At 40.7% G+C, this 19,822-nt stretch overlaps 1 protein-coding gene across 1 annotated transcript in view; it reads left to right on the forward strand.

Annotated features, from left to right (window-relative positions):
• Window positions 1–19,822, forward strand: part of LOC308300261 (mRNA-capping enzyme) — a 137,489-nt gene that overhangs the window by 83,259 nt on the left and 34,408 nt on the right. Inside the window, exon 12 of the mRNA XM_080744081.1 lies at window positions 6,177–6,245. Within this exon, the coding sequence (XP_080600207.1) occupies window positions 6,177–6,245 (69 nt within the window). The remainder of the gene's footprint in view (window positions 1–6,176; window positions 6,246–19,822) is intronic.

Genomic DNA, 19,822 nt, shown 5'->3' on the forward strand with positions numbered 1-19,822 from the left:
GGGTGGGACATTGTCATTTTGAAAGTGTAGTCGGCGAACACAATGATTCATTGCTGTGTCACTATGTGAAATGAGCCCCGGCGAGAAACGGTGGAGAAAGCAAATGGCCTGGCTTCCATCACTTTGACACTTAACTCTGCCCTCTGGGAGAGAGAGAGAGGCCCTGCTTCACCCTGTTAGTGCCTCCCCGAGTTCATCGGGTAGCCGTTCCCTCGTCTTGTCTTTCTGCCCCCCTGTCTTGTCTCTCTGCCCCCGAGTCTCGAACGAGAGCCTTGATCGCTTAACCCATTCAGAACGGGTACACATTATTGTGTATCATTATTTTATGCTTTATACTATTGAAAAATAGCAGATATCCAAGCTCACAGCGCGGCACCGAGTGCCGCGCTGCGAGCTTGTAGCTGCTGCTATTTTTGACCCGATTCCAAAGTGTCTTTTGAATCCTTCTAAGGTTTTTTTTTTGAAAAACCTATGTTTCTATGTCGGCAATCTGGCTAGCCATCGTCAAAGAAAAGGTCCTTTTCACTTAAATGGAGCTCAGTTAGTCTGTTCTTGAGAGACTACTATGTCAGTGGTTCTCAAACCTTTTCATGTGAAGGACCCCCAAAATGATATGCATTTGGCCATGGACCCCCATCTCAAAATATTTAGTTCCAGGGACCACCCAGAAGCAAAATTTGAGTTACAGACGTTCGCTTTGAAAATACATATATTCAAAGATTTGCACACATTTTCACGACTTTTTCAAAAATAGCAGATCTGCGGCACTCGGTGCCGCGCTGTGAGCTTGTATATCTGGCTATTTTTCACCGGTTAAAGCATTCAATAATTCTAGGCCTAAATGGGTTTTAATGGGACAGTATTGTTCACCCTCTCTGCCCCCCGCCCGCCCCCCCGCCCCCCTCCCTCCCTCCCTACGCCCACAGTGACAGACTTTGTGTTTCGCGTCCTAAAGAGGTTTACCAGGAAAGCGGGGTCACGGCCTTCCTCTGCGGCGGCAGCTCTAGGGAACTTCCTCCCCGGAGGAGGAGGATGATGATGTGTGGTGTGCGTAGAAAGCCTTCCGTTTCTGCTGGCTCTCTTTATCCCTGCAAGGCCCAGCGTTGCTTTTTGGCAACGTTTTTTAAATCATTTTTTAAAAAATGTTATAATTAGTTTTCCTGTTCTTTTTTCACATTAACATCACCATTAAATCCTAATGTTTAGTATTACAATGCCACTGGCCACGATATTTGCACATAAATACCCCCCACAGAGACTGACATTCACACCTCCCAGAGAAGTTGAAATTCCAGCGTCTGGACGAACAACATCTCACGTTTTAACTGAAGCTATTCCTTACTAAAACAGAAGTAAAATGCCTGTAATATATTTTTTCGTGATCATTAGAATGTCTAGAACACGTGCATATGTTAATATTGTGAAAAATATCCCCAAAATGCAAATTAGAGCATGATTTATGATTTATGGCTATAAAACCTTACAAAAACATTATTAATCTTTTAACATTACATTTCCCTGTGATTACTGCTACAACACCATCTGATTTTTTTTTTAATTTTTTTGGGTCGGTAGAAATTAATTCGGGCCTTGCAGGGTTATCCAGGATTCACTCTTTCAACCCAATGTGGTGGGCCGGCCGGACCCCGCTGGCTGAGGTGATGATGGGGGGAACTGAAACGGTACCTCCCGCCTACACGCTGACGCCTCATAAAGGCAGTGATTCTTTTCTAGTCTGGCTATCTGCCTCGTGCGCGTCAATGTGTGACTCATTCATCGTTCCCGGAGAACACCAATGTTGCCCCTTTGATGTTTGTTACCCTATGGAATGTTATTTCCCTAGAATAATTGGAATGCTTTGAATCCTATCCATATTTTGATAATGAAAGTTAACTTATTTGTTCTGTAATATATATGACCTTTTCCCAAGGTGTAAATAGAACAGGTGCGTGTATCAGGAAGTACTAGGCTATGCCATGTGAATATAAAACCTCAGAAATCAGTTACCTCATTTCAATTGGATTTTAAACACATGTCATGGCTGGATTATATAGACTATTGTTCATAGATTCTTTTTAAATGGTAGTTTAATTGCTATGACATATACTTTATTTAAAAAAAGGTTTTAAATGACCAAACCTACCTATATCATGACATAATGGGCAGGTTTCTGAATTGTCCAAGCCCGCCTCTGAGACACAGAGTAAGTAGACAAATGGTGCCAATGCCATCTTTTAATGAGTGATCACTCATTGAGAAAGTCTTATTTTTCATCTGTTGGAAAATAGTGGATCTACAAGCAAACTCACAACATGCGTAGAGCAGATCACTGAGAGTGTGCATCTTGTAAATATTTTTTTTTTCACATTTTATTACAGTTTTGCGTCATGTCTTATGTCCAGTGGGTATTGAGCGAGAGTTGTAGGCTACATTGTGTACCATCTCTCAGTCATGGCTAAGATGTATTCATTCATTGAAGATGTGCTATCCCTTATCGCCCAGCTTATGAATAATAAATGTATATGAATGTATTTAACAGTGTTAGTTGATCCACTGTTGGTGATTGGGGTTGAAGCTGCAATGCATTGGGTGTCGTCATGGCTCAGCCTGTACGGACAACGTCAACATAATCCCTATTTCTCTGATTCACTTCCCGGACTACAGTAGGACCTCTGATGCATGTCATCCCTTCTGCCTGTGTCTCTATAACATCCTGTCTCAGTAAATCAATATACACTAGCCCTTACCCGTTCAAAGATATGAGCTCCAAAATGATGTGCAGTGTGTGGGTTATGGGATGTGCACTGTGCATACAGTATATGAGGGATGGAAAGTAACTTTAACTGGTGCTTGCATGATAATATGTAGGAGCATCAATGTAAGAAATACCCGTTTTGTTTAATGGCTACAGAGATACATCCCGCCCGCCTGCATACACACCCGCCTGCCTGCACACACACACACAGAGCTGGTTAAACATGTTGCCTCTAGATGCAGAATAGATGTGCCTCATGCTAGATGCAGAATAGATAGTAGATACACCATAAAAATGCTAATATACAGCATATGATTTGTGAAAGTGACAAACGGGCTTCACAGTTATGTCAGGTGTGTTCATATGCTAATGGTGATGCGATTTCAGATCAATTGCTCCAGCCACTGATGAGAAACGCTGTTTCAGACAGACACTCAGACAGACAGACAGACAGACAGACAGACATTCGGAAAATTATATGTTTGATAAATCTGCTTTAAAAAATAATGCAACTCTTTGGATGGGATGCTGGCCTTTCAAACAAAGTAGGTAAAATACCCCAATGCCAACATTAAAGTGTTACAAAAAGGAAAGAGAGAGCAAAGTAACCAGAAAGCATCTTATTGTCTCCGGCTGGCCGAAGGCCAGGGCGAGACTGTTTTGCACGCTGTCCATACATCCGTTCGTTTGTCCGTCTGTCTGTAAACAGTTCATCTTTGTTGGCCCAATCGACGTGAAACAGCATACACACTCCCTGGATGCCAGCACTGATCCTCTGTTTGCAGGAGGGGTTTGCTTTGAACAAAATGCTATACCATTACCAGGCCAGCCCACTTTACATTTTGGCCTATAACTCTTGAACCGTATGTCAACAGTCAATCATACAATCAAACACAACGTAACAATGATTATGTGGATGTACGACTTGTATAAATGTATGAGTTGATCCAATAAACAAAACAAAAAAAAAAAATCCTTGGGTCATGACCCCATGTAGGCCATGCCCATTTCCGCCTAACTAGATTTTCTGCCATGTCACATTTTGTCCAAAACTCTTAAATGCATTGTGATATAATAATATTCCATATCGATTGGCTATGATTGGTTTCCAAAGATTGTAGAGGAGGAGCGTATTTTACTGAGGGGTTTCCACTCAATGCAGAGACAAAAGTGATGAGACAAATGATTTTTCTTTTCTTTTCTTTTTTTACTTCCTTTTTTTTAAGCAATCTTGGGCATCATGTGATAATGACAGCTGGGACCCCTGATTGGGTATGGCCCCCCCCCAGCCTGCTAGAGATATTACAGTACAGTATATGCTCCACTGAGTTCACCTTCTAGTGACTGTATGGCTCTGTGCGTGGTAGGGCTGCATCTCACTCTCTAATGATGAGTTTTCCATCATCTCCTCCTGCATTGTAAATGTGCCTGTGTGATGGCTCCTTATCTCCTGTCTGCTGGTTTCCATTCCGACTGTACATCACCCTGAACGCTCTCCTGCTTTCAAAGGCTGGGCAGGATGTCCGAACCTGAGGGAAATGTCACACTTTGATGATTTGCTGGAGAGAGACAGTTTTATTCCCCCTGATGATTTGAATGTAAATGGTTTCTGTCACACTAGTCTAGAGAAGAGATTCATTGTGCTGTGAAGAGATATATTGTTGTTCCGGCTATGTCATGCCTATCCGTGTTGCTTTCTGCGTGAGTTGGGCAGGGTACTGTGTGATACCTGATCTTTCCTCTAGTGCACAAATGCATTAGGTCTTATTGTGCTTTATTGACCATGGCCATTTCCTGCCTATATTTTCCGTCTGCATGAACATATAGCATAGATCAGTTATCACTTGAAAGAGAAGAGGTCGATAAGAGGGGTACAGAAAGAGTCTTATTTTCTTTCCAAAGTAAAATCGCTTATGGACTTTAGCTCTGAGAAATCCATTATGCCTTGCAATTCTAGTCTCTTGATATTTCTTGTATAGTTTTAACTGTTTTGTCAACTATTGCAGACTTTACTTTTCCAGTATTTGCAAGAATTTGCCAGTACTCTACAGTACATTGTTTTATTACATTTTGAGTACATACGGCATCTTGAATTTTCCAAGGCAGATTCAGATTGAATATTTGTGTAGATGTTTGATCCTTATTGTTCACCTGATGATACATGTGACACTTTTATCTGCAGCTCTCCAGAATAATGTATAGATCACAGTGCAGCGTGAAGCAGTTAGGCTACATGGATGGAAGCAATTCATTTCTACTTTATACCCATATAGCTGAAGCCTGCTGTTCCATAAACCTTCATAACCTTCTCAAATACATACAGCCTATTTGAATTCCTTCCTATATTCCTCCCACTTATACTGTATCTCAATCTCAATTGCCCTTGACTTTATTGTCAGCCTGATATATCTGTCGGGCTTGATTCAATACTATTACACAACATATACTGTTGGCATATTGCTTAGTTTGAACTATCAAATCAAGTCAGCCAAGTTCAACATTCGCGTTGCCTGGATTATTAATGTACTTTCTCATCTTGTCCACTGTGCTGACCTCCAGCCTGTATTTGGCTCCCGTTTGACTCAAGTCTTGCACATCTTTCATAGATGGTGGGAAACAGTGTAAGTCTAAAGGCAGTCATATTTTCAAAGCGTTAGAAAGGCCTTGTGAAAAGCTCAAGGCAAGGCAACCATGTCTCTGACTTGGGGCTGTATTGTTTTCATGTATATAAAACACTTGTATACGTGATGCAGTGTTTTTGAAGAGTTTTTCAAGTATTAATGACGATAACTCTGGCAGGTGTCTCTTGCTTTGTCTCATCCCAGCCTAGGCACACAAAAGCCTCAGAATGTTAGTATCTCTGCCACTGAATACATCTCCATAGACAGAGATAGCTGTAATAAAATGACTATTTTGCACTGCTGTGTTTGTTTGTTTTTTTATTTTATTTGTTACATTCTGCAGTGCAGCTTTCCAGAAAGCACCCTTGGCCTTGCAGCCAGTGTACAGATGCTGCAGATATATTGTATGCAGCATTAGGTCGCCTGATGGTCCCTCATCCAATATGGTGCTGCTGGTAACAGCTGTTGTTGCGGTGACAACCAAGCAGATGAAACTCACTGTTTTACAGTCATCAGGAGCCTAATGACTCATGTGCTATTCTAGTCTTTACTCTGGCATCTCAAATGATGGACACTGATGTCTGAGCCGTGCTCTTGCAATCTAGGTTAAGAGTGTATGGATGGGTGGATTTATTGAATTTAAATTGGTCACTTTTGAAAGTCACTGGCTGGAGTGTCAAGGCATTGCTCTTTGACATGATATAATAGTTGTCATTTCATGTGTTTCCACTCTAATGCGTTCCGGTTTGACCTCATATATTTCTGGTCATCTGGTTTGACCTTCCCTTTGTCTTTTTCAGCTCCTGGATGGAAACTTCACATCCCAAGTCAGCCATGAAGTGGACGGGCTAATCTTCCAGCCATGTGGGGTAAGCTTCAGTTCAGCATCTTTTATATCCCCAAAAAACAAAATGCTTATTGCAACACTTCAAATGTCTGCAGTTTTTCATTTTCTTGAGTAGAGACTTGTTTTCTTTTACATTGACCCTCCCTCCCATGTCAAGGTCTTACTTCCATTTGGTTCCATTTGAGTTACAAACCCATAAAGGTCCATTTGATACATCATATTCTTTACTGGTAGGGCTGTCACAATTATTACATAATTGTCTAATCGCAATTATTTTACATAATCGCAATTATTTTACATAATCGCAATTATTTGGTCATAATCGTTTATATATGTTCAAACATTTAAAAAATAGTGGAAATTGCAGATCTACAAGCTCACAACAACAAAGTTGTGAGCTTTTAGATCTGCTATTTCCACTATCAATGTTTTTTTTTTAAGTGTAAAGTTGTCAAATATGTCCTTCATTTCTTTGTATATTTAGGTTATGTGTCATATCTGCCAAGTGCAACTTCAAAGCCTACAAGCCAAACAGAAATGTAATTGTCAACGACAAATACACAATTAAATCGCTAACCGCAATTATTTGAGTGACAATCAATCGTCATGTAAAATGTCATAATCGTGACAGCCCTGGGTACTGGATATATTTTCATATACTGTATATAAAATCCTCTTGCACAGCATTGCTGCAGCTTGGACAGGAAGCTGTCTAGATGCCTGCTAAAACTGTAGCCAGCGAACACACCTACGTAAATGCTGGCTGGGCACAGTGTGACAGACGTGTTTGCACAGAGCGCAAAATATATATATTTTTCCAAGTACCAAACTGGCTTTCTGGCTAAAGTAAATGTATAATGTATTCAGGGTTCCCACGGTCATGAAAGTCCAGGAAATATTTTGAAATTAGAAAAATATTTTTCCAGTACTGGAAAAGTTTTGGAATTGATCAAGGGTCCTGGAAGGTCCTGGAAAAAATAGCTATGCATTGTCTTTGGTTATTGATTTTGTTAATACCTCTGAAATGACAAATTAAACATATTGGCCAAATTGTCAAATATTAGAGGCAGAAATTGTGAAAATAGCAGATCAACATGAGCATGTAGATAGGCTATTTTCACAATAGAACAGTGTTATACAAAATTCCTCAACTCTTAGTGCTCATCAGGGTGCCGGGTCCCCAGTTCAAATATGATTATTTTGGGGGTCACGGCCTTAAAAGGTTGAGAACCACTGGCATACACTGCCTGTCTTTGGGCATTGTGCATAGGAGTAAGCGACTTGTTATTGAGCTGAATTATTGTTATATAGTCCTGGAAATTGGGTTCAACATTCTGGAAAAGTTTTGGAAATGATTTGGTAAAGATGTGTGGGAACCCTGTGTATTGTTTTGTTGCTCCATCCGCTACATCAGTATCCTGTGGTTTACTGCAAAGGAGCACAGTGAAAGTAAGAGCATTCATTCTGAAAGTGAAAATGTACCGTAACAGTAACACTCACAGGAATATACTGTGATGAGTTATTTTCCTGGCTTATAGGGGGCACATGCTACATCCGACCTCAATCAGAACTTAGGATGGACTGTCTCAGAACAGTTTTTCGGATGCTCCTGCAGCCCACGTTCAGATGGCGTGATTGGTCAGAAGTAGAGTGGGGGTGACGTTTTTATTAATAATAATAATAGCTTGGATTTATATAGCGCTTTTCTAAATACCCAAAGCGCTGAACAACAAAAGAAAAAACAACTTTATTAGAATAAAAACAGTAAATGCAACAATTCTAAAAACAGTAAATGCAACAATTCTAAAAAAATAAAAGTCAGTCAGGGATTCGGGAGGCATAATTTCCAGACCTCAGCTGGGATAGGCTTTCCTGAAGAGGTGGGTTTTGAGTGAGGCTTTGAAGGAAGGGAGGGAGGGAGGGAGCGCTTCTGAGGTGGTTGGGGAGAGCGTTCCAGAGGGTGGGGGCAGAGACAGAGAAGGCCCTATCCCCCCAGGAGCGGTATTTGGCCTTGCGGACCTCCAGGAGGTTGGCTTCACTGGACCTGAGGGACCGGGTTGGGACGTAGGGATCGATGAGGTCAGATAGGTAGGAGGGAGCCAGGTTATTGAGTTATTTACATATTTATTTTTGTTTTGGCATGCAATAGTTTTTGAACAGACGATGGCTGAGAGGAACTCGTTGCTTGAGCAAATGACTGTTGACCATGTATAAACACAAACTGTCGCAAGAAATGGCAAAACCTCCGTACCTCTGCAACACATTTCCCGCATTGGAACAATATCCAGCTGCTAAAAAGATCACGCCAGTTGTGGTCATCAGGAAAGAAAAAGGAGAGTTGGATAATGAAAAAAGAAATTGATAGTTTTGAGTTGTTCATGTTTTGTCTCATTTCAATCCTTCCATTTCTAGGAGCTTTGCATATTTCTCTTGGGACTTAAGCAAAGTATTAGGCTATTAAAAAGGAGAAGCATTGACATTTAGAAATTTACAGTAGTTGGCTGTTTTTCTTCAGTAGAAAGAAGCCCTTGGAGCATGCTTGCAGTTGTGCCTCTTGGTGATAAGGAATGCTAACACTCTTAATGCTAATAAGAAGTAACCAAAGTAAAATGTTTTCCCTCAATATAAGTGTAAGTAAAGCAAGAACAGTTTATTTTGTGCTGTTTACCAGGGGGCTTTTCTTATATTCCTTGTTTTACTCTGTCGATATCTGGTGTCTAGCTAAAAATCACAGGGTAGGTGAACAGATAACACAAATACCTGACCAGGAGATAGGAGTGAACACCTATGATCAATATCATCCATGTGCTTTGGGAGCATTGTGGGACTCGGATAGGGATTATACATGAACATCAAACAAGATGTCAGCTTGTTTGCCAATACATACAGTGTCTGCAGGCTACTGTATGTATCGGCTTTTTTATAAAAAGAGATGGCTGATACCTATCTAACAGCGTCGCTGCCATTTTCAGATATCATAAATGGCCATAAAATACAAATCGTGATTTTTATTTTCTGACCATCCACAAAATAAGGTCATGTGAGAAATGATATTGAAACAGTCTAATGATAAAGTATCATCTGTCATCATATACTGTATATCCCAAGGAAAGACGGGTGTCTCTATTAAGAATGATGTGAGGAATGTTGTTGCATACATTATGACAGGTTTGTCTTGTGATGCATGTGCTCAGCAGATAGGAAACACTCAATTGCTTTCAGCACCAAGTCAGGGTTTACATTAAACCTCGGTTGTTGGAAAGCAGAAAGCAACTACAGTATCTACTCTGTGAACTGAAACGCACTGCCTGCTAATGTCTCTCTCACTGCTGGAGACATTTTTCTTTTTGCCCCAAAGCGGTACTGTCAGGATGGCAATATCTGTTGTGAAGATTTTGCGCAGCCATTAAGGCTACAAATAAGGTTGTATTTAGATTTTGTCACTTTAACACCTCATTCATAATGAAACATATTTTTAAATTAGTTGTATACAGTGATGCGTTTTGCTCTGGTAATCCACTCTAAATCTACCCCTTCATTGGGTAATCCAGATTTTTGGGATCAAACTGATCCCAATCCTGTGTTTGCTTTGAACTACCCATTTTGAAGATTTGATCCAGAATACAGATTATGGTGAATCAATGGTCTTTGCCCTTGTGCCACCCTTAGGCCAAAACATCCAATTGAATGCATTCATGCATCTCAAAATCAAATAGGTAGATTGCCATGAAACGTATATGTGAATAGCTAGGAAAAAAACCCTACCTCTAACTTACTAATATTTTGACCCCTGGTCTTTTCTCTAGCACACATAGGCTATAGCTGGTAATTTAAACTCGAATCTTGTGTGTACGTTTGTTTGTTTGTTTTTCTGTTTGGCATTTGAGAAGTCCTTATTATGGAAGAAAGACTACTGTATGGTTAGAGCCGTTAGAGCAGTTGGTCTGGTAATGAATGTCTGCATGTTTATACAGCTGCAGTCGCAGTCTGCCACGACGCCAGCAGAGTGCCTCTGGCTCTCCACACTGATGTCACTCCTAGATCAATTAATTGAGGAGTCCCTTGCTTAATCCATGCTACAATGTTATTATATATACATTATACCAGGGGTCTTCAACAGGGGTCCGGGACCCCAAGGGGGTCCCCAGAGTTACTACAGGGGGTCCTCCAAATCTTTGACTGATATATACTTTTTTTTCTCCTTTTTATATTAACCACTTGAACCCTAGCCTCCATATTCCAAGAACTTTTGCCAAAAATAGCAGATCTACAGCACGAGGCGTTGTGAGCTTGTAGATCAGCTATTTTTGGCAAAGAGCTTTGGTGTAGAGGGGAAAAAGAGCAGACTAAGTACAGAGTAAAAGGTCATGAATCCAAAATACACTGATGATTGTGCTGTCAAACAATGAAACTAAATGGAATATATGAAAAGGTTGTGGGGGTCCCTGCTTCATCTCTCTCTCAACCAAGGGGGTCCTTGGCCTGAAAACGTTGAAGACCCCTACATTATACCATGTATGTATTCCTACAAAACTGTTCAGTGTTTTCTGCGTGGCTGTTTTGTCATTACATGTATGCTTCCATACCCTTCCCTGAATGACTACTACAACATTGCAACCGATAGATTGTTGTTTCAGTTGTTTTCGATTTTTCGATTTGGATTCCATCCAATCCATGCCCCACACAGCCACAAGTTCAACTCACCCCACTATCTCACTATCTCTTTCATCTCACATTTTTATATATTCCCAAGTTACACACACTGTGGAGCGTGAGTGTGTAAAATACATCTGAATTTATGTTTTCTTTTTTTAAGGACTACACTGAATCTTTAATATGGCCTGGCCTGACTGTAGGAAAGGCTCTGGGTTTAGATACAGGGAATTGACATGGGCTAGCTGCCCTTATCGACCCATCTGAGGGTCAGGTTGTCCTCTGTGACTCATTTCAGTTGGATCGATCAAATATCTCATGAATAATTAGAGAAGGGGCTTTGCACCGTTAGGATTACGTGGAGACCTGTGCACATAGAGACCTGTGTCTGTCTAAGTAGGCAGACTGGCAGGGAATTGCAGCAACAGTATAGTCTTTTAATATGTGACTGTGATGAGACATCGCAGTCATACAGTTAGCAATATATTGTTAGTCAGTGTCTGTGCTTAGGCCTGTCGCAATTATTACATAATCGTCTAATCGCAATTATTTGAGGTAATCGCAATTATTTTGCATAAACGCCATAATTATTTCCATGTTGAGAAATGTTTATATAGTTTCAAACACTTTCAAAAAGTTGTGGAAATAGCAGATCGACCAGCTCACTTGTAGATCGTCTATTTCCACTATAAATGTATAAAGAATAAGTAACTAGTTATTAAATATGACAGTCATTACTTTGTATATTTAGGTTATTTGTCATATCTGCCCCGTGCAACTTCAAAGCCATTGTAATTTCTATTCATATGCTTTAGTGTTCAGCAACAAAAACACAATTAAATCGTTAATCGCAATTATTTGTGTGACAATTAATCGTCACCCAAAATGTCATAATCGCGACAGCCCTATCTGTGCTTTAAACTCGTAATGGATTTCTCACTTTTTGGAGCTGTGTGAAGCACAGGCTCCCTATACGTGGCTGTGTGGGTCTGTGTGTCTGTCTGTCTGTCTGTGTGTGTGTCTGTGTGTATGTAGCCTGAACTTCCTAAACTTCGGCACGCCACTAGTCCCACAGTTTTGCCACCACACACTCGCGCCATATGTCAAATCGACCGGCTTACTCGGGAATCGTGGGCTATTACTTTTCTAAGAGAAAGGTTCTATAGTTTAATTGATATTAATTTATTAGTGAATTAATTTTCCCCATTGACTTATAATGGGAATTGCAAAAACTCACATTCAATTATTTGTCTCTCGCAAACCATAGGGGCTAGAGTTTCAAGACTTGGAGAGGAGGTTCATAATGATTTCAAGGATTAAATAAAAAATAATTGTGTCATTTGGCCGCATGGTGGCGCCATAACACCCCACTTTACGTTTTGGCCTGTAACTCTTGAACCGTAGGTCGGGAAAAATATTTTTTCCCTGGATTCCTTGGGTCATGACGCATCTCCCCATATAGGCCACGCCCATTTGCGCCATGATAGATTTTCCGCCATCTTGAATTTTCTCCAAAACACACTTTTTGCTCCTTCTCCTACATATTTTCTTCAAATGTCACAAAAATCGGTACACATGATCCACACACACACACACACACACACACACACACACACACACACACACACACACACACACACACACACACACACACACACACACACACACACACACAGCTCCACTTCACACGGGTGTGATTTTTACCTAAAGTGCCATTCACACTGCCATTCAAACTATATAAGTATAGTTGATGACAGTGTTCATACCGACTATAAAAAAATACAATAGTGAACTAACTATATAGTTATAGTTATCATGCCTGGTGGGAATGGCACTTTAAACAGGTGGCAAGAACAGGTGGAAAAGGGAGACATAAAAATGCACATTAGGATCAAATTGAGTTGCACCAGAAACGGAGGAACAACACAATACTAGCAAGGCAACAACATTCTGTAAACCGGAGTATTCATAAAGGTATTTTTGTGAAAGCAATTGAAAATATTGTGGAGAAGTTGCTAACCTGTTTAATTGGCCTGATTAATTCTACGGTATTTGATCTGTGGTGACAGACACGATTGTTCAGTTCCCGGGGTCTTGAATGGCCTGTCACCAGAGAGGTAGCACCACCCTATACCTCCTAATTCAGACTCACAGACTCCCAGTGGAATAGACACAATTCAATTCCAAGGAGCTTTATTGGCATGAGAAAACATGCCAATTTACATTGCCAAAGCAAGTATCACAAATACAATAAAAACAGTTGAAAATGGGTAACATAATATGTTCCCCATTTTCAACTATACATATACAGTTGGAGGGGGTACAGCATTGTGTAAACAGAGCTATGTCGCATTGTGACATTTTATATACAGGGTACGAATAGCAGCATTATTTTCCTCAAAATGCATTTAAAGGTATCCGCTCAGTTTCATACTGTATGTGCAGTAGGTCTTGATGTCAATCCATGGTTTGTAGTCCTTAGGGTGGTGGTGTTTCTAGCCTTCTTTTGGCGCAACAGTTCACAAATCTTGCTGCTGTGTTCAAGCATTGTTGTATTTCTCCCAGTAGGTATGGGAGTTTTTCATCATTGGTCGAGTTTTCAAATTCACTTCGGGTGTGTGTAATAGACACATACCTACGGATTTCATGATTGCTAACTGAACTAGACTGCACTCTGTCGAGGTGCCAACTTGGCCAACTCGTGGCCATGTATGGTCTACTTTAGGGTTGCAGCGGTACTCGGTGTTACCGGTGTACTTTACTTGCACACCGATAACACTGTTAAATAAAAAGAAAACGCAGCCGCTGCTCTTCTCTGCCCCGAAGAGCGCAGTAGAGATGTGACGTTCGCCAACGATTCCGCTCTTTTGAACAGCTCTTTTAAATGAACGATGGGATTCGGTTCTCAATCGCGGTTGTGTGGGAGTGTCGAGAACAGATCCAGAATCAACGGATCATCCACGGGCGAGGCATTTTTAATCGAGTCGGAACACTGCCTCACATTTAACGATTGAATAACGACCGAATCACGGGAGCGTGCCTCGACTTTATTACGACTGAGAAATCTTTTCAAAGTTGTTAGATGTAAGAGGGACTTAACAGTGTTGTTAATTTTTTACAAAGCCGAATTTTTAATTTGGTCGGATGGTTGTTGTTGTTGTAGCTTGAGGTAGCATTGGCTGCTACTGAGTGCTCACAAGACGACAAGACACACGCAATGGTGGTTGAAACGTTACCGATAACCGCGGTGTTGACATGGACACAGTTTTCGGTGTTAAAAATCTCATACCGTTGCAACCCTAGTGAAGTCTACTTGTGCGCCAGCAGAGCGTGCCTTGTTATTTATATCGGGTCGCACTTGTTGATGGTGATGTCACCAAGAATGCTGGTCCCTCATTGGCTGTTGACGGTGATGTCACCATAATGCTGGTCCCTGATTGGCCACGGGCATAAACACAAACACGCGACAGATACGCAACCGAACGCAGTACTTGCGCACTCTGCAGGTGCAAGTAATTATATCAGAGTATGAGACATTCCACAAAGTGCTGTCTGGTGTCATGGCTGGAAATGTACTGATTCCCAGTATAGTGGCGCTAGGGCTGATGGGGTTAATTGCTTCAAATTTGCCTAAAGGCAAAACATTTTGTACAATGCTTTCCTCTGAATCATAGAAGGCAAACCTAGCATCAAACCTAGCAATCAGAACAGAACTTGCATGCAATTATTTCTCTGGTGTTTTCCATGTTCAGCTTGTGAAAATGAGACCCAATCTAAATATTTGATGAGCACTCTGGTTTAATGCATTTCAGACAATTGACTCTTATTCAGAACAATTCACCATGATCACAACAGTAGAATACGTTTAGATTTCTGTGATAATACTTATATCAAGCAACAGTAAAGGGGTACAATGGCCAAAAATCAACAGTACAACATTGAGAAAAGTGTATGCTATATCTCCCCGCCCAATGAACAGAATAATGATGATAATCCTCTGTTCTGTGATTGCGAGAAGGGTGGTCTGTCAGCGTTGGATATAATATAACCACAGTCTCACTGCTGTCGCTTGACTTGTGATTTGAATGCTCAAGAAGCCTCGTTGCCACTGCAGTGGTCTTTAACCCATTTAGGCCTAGGATTATTGACTGCTTTAACTATTGAAAAATAGCAGATATACAAGCTCACAGCGCGGCACCGAGTGCCGCGCTGCGAGCTTGTAGATCTGCTATTTTAGAAAAATCATGATTTTTTTTGCAAGTCTTTGAATATATCTACTGAAAAGCAAACATTTGTAACTCAAATATTTACTTCTGGGTGGTCCCTGGGACAACATATTTTGAGATGGGGGTCCGTGGCCAAATACCTGTAATTTTGGGGGTCCTTGACATGAAAAGGTTTGAGAACAGCATGATTTAGAGGAAGGATTTAGAAGTCGGGTCAAAGATCGGGTCAAAGATATTCAAAGACTTGCACTCATTTTCACGATTTTTCAAAAATAGCAGATCTACAAGCTCGCAGCGCGGCACTCGCGCTGTGAGCTTGTATATCAGCTATTTTTCAAAAGTTAAAGCATAAAATAATGGTTAAAGTGGTTAAAATCTAACGCGACTCGGGCGCGTTCCTGGTATTTGAGAGTTAATATGCTGTCAGCAGGCATGTTAACTCCCCTGCTCCTCCACTGCTAATAACAGGGAATGTGTGCGGCTCACACTTTTGATGGCAGAAGAATCAGTGGGTGGTACTATGAACGAATAATCGATTATTCACTGTGTGCCGACATTCACAAAGGCAGCCATAAATCATTGGCAAGAAATCACTGAACCACTTAAAATCACTGGTTCCCAAACAGTGCGTCTCTGGACCTGCAGTATTTGTGGGTCACGGACAAATTTTTATGGGTCCCTTAATTCTTTGTTTCCTACATTTTGTTTTTGAGCAGTGGTAAACCGCTCCTAAGAGTGGCTGTGCGTGTGTCTGTAGCCACTTTTCCTCAGCTTTTGCCATAGCAATGTGTTTTCCTCAGCGTTTTGCCATAGCAATATGTGTGTGTGTGCGTAGCCATATTACATCATATTACATCATATTACAAAATCCTAGACTTATATCGATTTGCCATAGCAATATGTGTGTGTGCGTGTAGCCATATTACATCACCAATTACATCCTAGACCTATCTGTAGCCACCTTTCCTCAGCGCTTTGCCATAGCAATGTGTTTTCCTCAGCGCTTTGCCATAGCAATGTGTTTTCCTCAGCGTTTTGCCATAGCAATGTGCGTGTGTGTAGCCTGTATCACATCACCAATTACCAATTGATTGAAGACGTTGTGCAAGCATGACCACCGCTCACTTCACATTGGGTGTGATTTTTATTAACTCATCTGGTGCCGATCCCGAACTAGTTCGGCTTTATTTCAATCCAATACAATCTTTTTTTAATTAATTCACTTACCCCGAGCTGCTTGTAGAGTCGTGGGTGGTCCTGGCTCGCTAGCCGCTAGCCAGCTAGCCGTTCTACTCTGTCCGACGATATATTCCATTAAAAATGGTTTAAAATACATTTTTGAGCTCCCCAATGTTCACCCGATGTTCGGCGCCGCTTCCGATGAGTACACGAGTGTGCCGATCCCGAAGTAGTTCGGCTTTATTTAATTAAATGAATAAAATGATAAGAGGCCTTCTGAAGCCTGGCTTGATTTTTGTAGCTACTAGCCGAAAGCTAACAACGTCCCGGCCGGCCGTAATTTGCGAACGCAATCGCCAATCTCCGCCTAATCCAATGAAAGACCGCATCTTTAAAGGCTTATATCTCTTTTTTGTGTTTTAGGAAAGCGGCGCGAGGTTTATTTACGGCGAAATCGCCCAAAAATGATCTTTTAGATGACAAAATGGGAATAGCCATTCTGTTAGCATCTTCATCCGGGACATTTCCATGCCGTGCATGAACGTGAGCACGTCAGGTCCTGGAAGCTGAAGTCCTGGAAGCTAAAGCGCTCGCCTATGAGAGATGCGCTGGCATTCTTTGGCCCCTAGAGGGCGCTGGCGCTCAAAGAGTTAATTATTAAAATCTAAAAATAAAAAAAAAGTTTTTCATGGTTTAATAATTTATATTTTATTTCATGAATAAATAAATAAAAATCTAAGAAATTCCATAGCAGTAGTAAAAATAGCTGATCTACAAGCTACAACGCGTTGTAGATGTACAAGATCTACAGTGCATCGCTTCACACCGCGTTGTGAGCCACCGTCCACCGACTTAAACCCTATAATATACTTTGTTTTTTTCTGTGCATAATTAATAATAATAATTAAACCTAGTTGTGCTACAAAGAGCCATTAGTTCCAACCATTAATTAGTTTGTTTCAATGGGAATCTTTTTAATGCACCAGATGGTTAAAAATGGTTGCAGATGGATCGAGTTTTCTTTATTTATTCATACCCATTGCTTTGGCAAGGAAAATCGTCTAACATCTTTTGAATCGGTCAATTAAACCCTGCAATTACTTGTGCTGTGAACATAACTGAAATCACCCCTCAAACTCTCATAGCTCGCTGAATTTAATGCCCAAGACAGTCAGCAGTTTATATGCAATGCCACATCATTACAAGGAAATGAATTTGATGGATCGGTATGAGAGATGTGTGGGCGAATGCAAGGTGAAATTGAAGGTCTATTTTGCACTGCTATAATTCAGGCTTTGTTTTGTATGTTCATTAAATAACGGTAATGGAAAAAGGACAGGGTTGAACACGGTGGCGGTGTTCAATTGAATCGAATCCTGGGTAGAAGGACACCTATTGAATTTGGAGTAGGTGGGTAGCTACTCAGTTTGTTGCCACGGTATGATTGTGCAGGCATTTTTTTATTGTGTGAATTAATGAAAGAAAGCCTGTTGATACCCAAGGCCAACTGATGCCCAATGACACACACACACACACGCTTTTTCTAAGGCAGGTTCCTGAGCATTTTAATCACGTTTTGCAAATACTGACTACTGGGGTGCAACAATACATCCATTTAATCATTGGTTATTGAAAGTAATTAATTAAAATACATGTACAAAAAATGTGACACCTTGTGAGCGTGTAGATTGGATATTGTCCGCTATTTAACATTGTACAACAAAGTATAAAATACGATTATCGCGTTAAGCAGGCTAATCAATATCGTTGATTATTATTTGATTAATCGAACAATCAATAGATTGAGAATAGGTGCCACGAAAATAATTACTTTGCTAGCCTTCATCCTGATTTCTAGCCTGTTGTACTAATGTCACCTCACTTGACATGTAAATGTCTCAAGTTGAATGACATCTCCACCAGAGAAAAGACTGTTTTGATGGTTTTACATTTTCATCTTTGTTTATCCAATGCACAGCATAACTGACTTGTATTGAAGAATGTTCTTCTCGGCGCCCACGTTTTCATATGAAAAGATGTATTCTTAACACATTTAGGCCTAGTATTATTGAATGCTTTAACCAGTGAAAAATAGCAGATATACAAGCTCACAGCGCGGCACCGAGTGCCGCGCTGCGAGCTTGTAGATCTGCTATTTTTGAAAAAGTCATGAAAATGTGTGCAAATCTTTGAATATATGTATTTTCAAAGCGAACGTTTGTAACTCAAATTTTGCTTCTGCGTGGTCCCTGGAACTAGATATTTTGAGATGGGGGTCCGTGGCCAAATAAATATAATTTTGGGGGTCCTTCACATGAAAAGGTTTGAGAACCACTGACATAGTAGTCTCTCAAGAACAGACTAACTGAGCTCCAGTTAAGTGAAAAGTACCTTTTCTTTGACGATGGCCAGCCAGATTACTGACATAGAAACATAGGGTTTTTTTTTTAAAACCTTAGAAGGATTCAAAAGACACTTATAGAATCGGGTCAAAATTCAAATTTTCACATTTTTTTCAAAAATAGCAGATCTACAAGCTTGCAGCGCGGCACTCGCTTGTATATCTGCTATTTTTCAATAGTTAAAGCATAAAATAATGATACACAAAATGTGCACCCGTTCTAAATGGGTTTAAAAAGAGCCGTGCCCTGATCTCTCCCTGCTCTCGAGCTGCCTGTGGTGAATAGCCATTATGGAGAGCACTGGTTTTCAAAGGCCTGTGAAGGCCTCCACCCACACTCGGAGCCCCATCAAGGACAAAGCAAAAGGACATTTTGACTCTTGTCATTTTTTCACTGAAAAGAGACAAAGTCAGTCTTTCTTTGACTTGCTCCGACAAATATACAAAGTTAACTGCTCTGCTCACTAGGGATGGGATGATATGAACATTTCATATCACGATTATTGTGACCAAAGAAATCGCGATTTACGATATTATCGCGATAATCAAAATCCATTATCCTGGGGTGGAACACTTGCCAAAAAATAGCAGGTCTACAAGCTCACAACGCGTCGTGAGCTTGACATTTGATAGGGAGTGTGGAAAAAAAAAAGACTTTATCAAGTATGTATATTATAAGTACCTTTTCCAATTATAGAGGGTTTAAGTGGTACCGGATATGCAGCTTGGCCAATAAAAGGCGAATTGATCCCAGTGCATGACGGAGTACGATATCACAATACATTAAATCTCTGCAATACGATTATCGTGAGTGTTTTTTTATCACGATAAACGATAATATTGCGTATCGTCCCACCCCTACTACTTAGTACTTCTTGGTTTTCAGTGATGGTGGTACAGCAACAGCACATAGGGAGGGGGTTATACTGTAGCAGAAGACGGACATGATCATAACCGACTGCGGTTTGCATTTAAATATTATTAAGTCCTTTCCAATTCGCAAAAAGTATCCTTATAATGCGGAAACGAAACCCCACCTGCCTCAAACACTTCAGAACAACAAGCACAGACAGGATGCTTGAGTAAATCTTCTTTCCACAGGACTCCATAGTTTAAAATGTTAAAGGACAACTCCGCCCT

Source organism: Nannobrachium achirus, assembly GCF_963921795.1.
Source record: "Nannobrachium achirus genome assembly, chromosome: 16".
Taxonomy (NCBI): Eukaryota; Metazoa; Chordata; class Actinopteri; order Myctophiformes; family Myctophidae; genus Nannobrachium; species Nannobrachium achirus.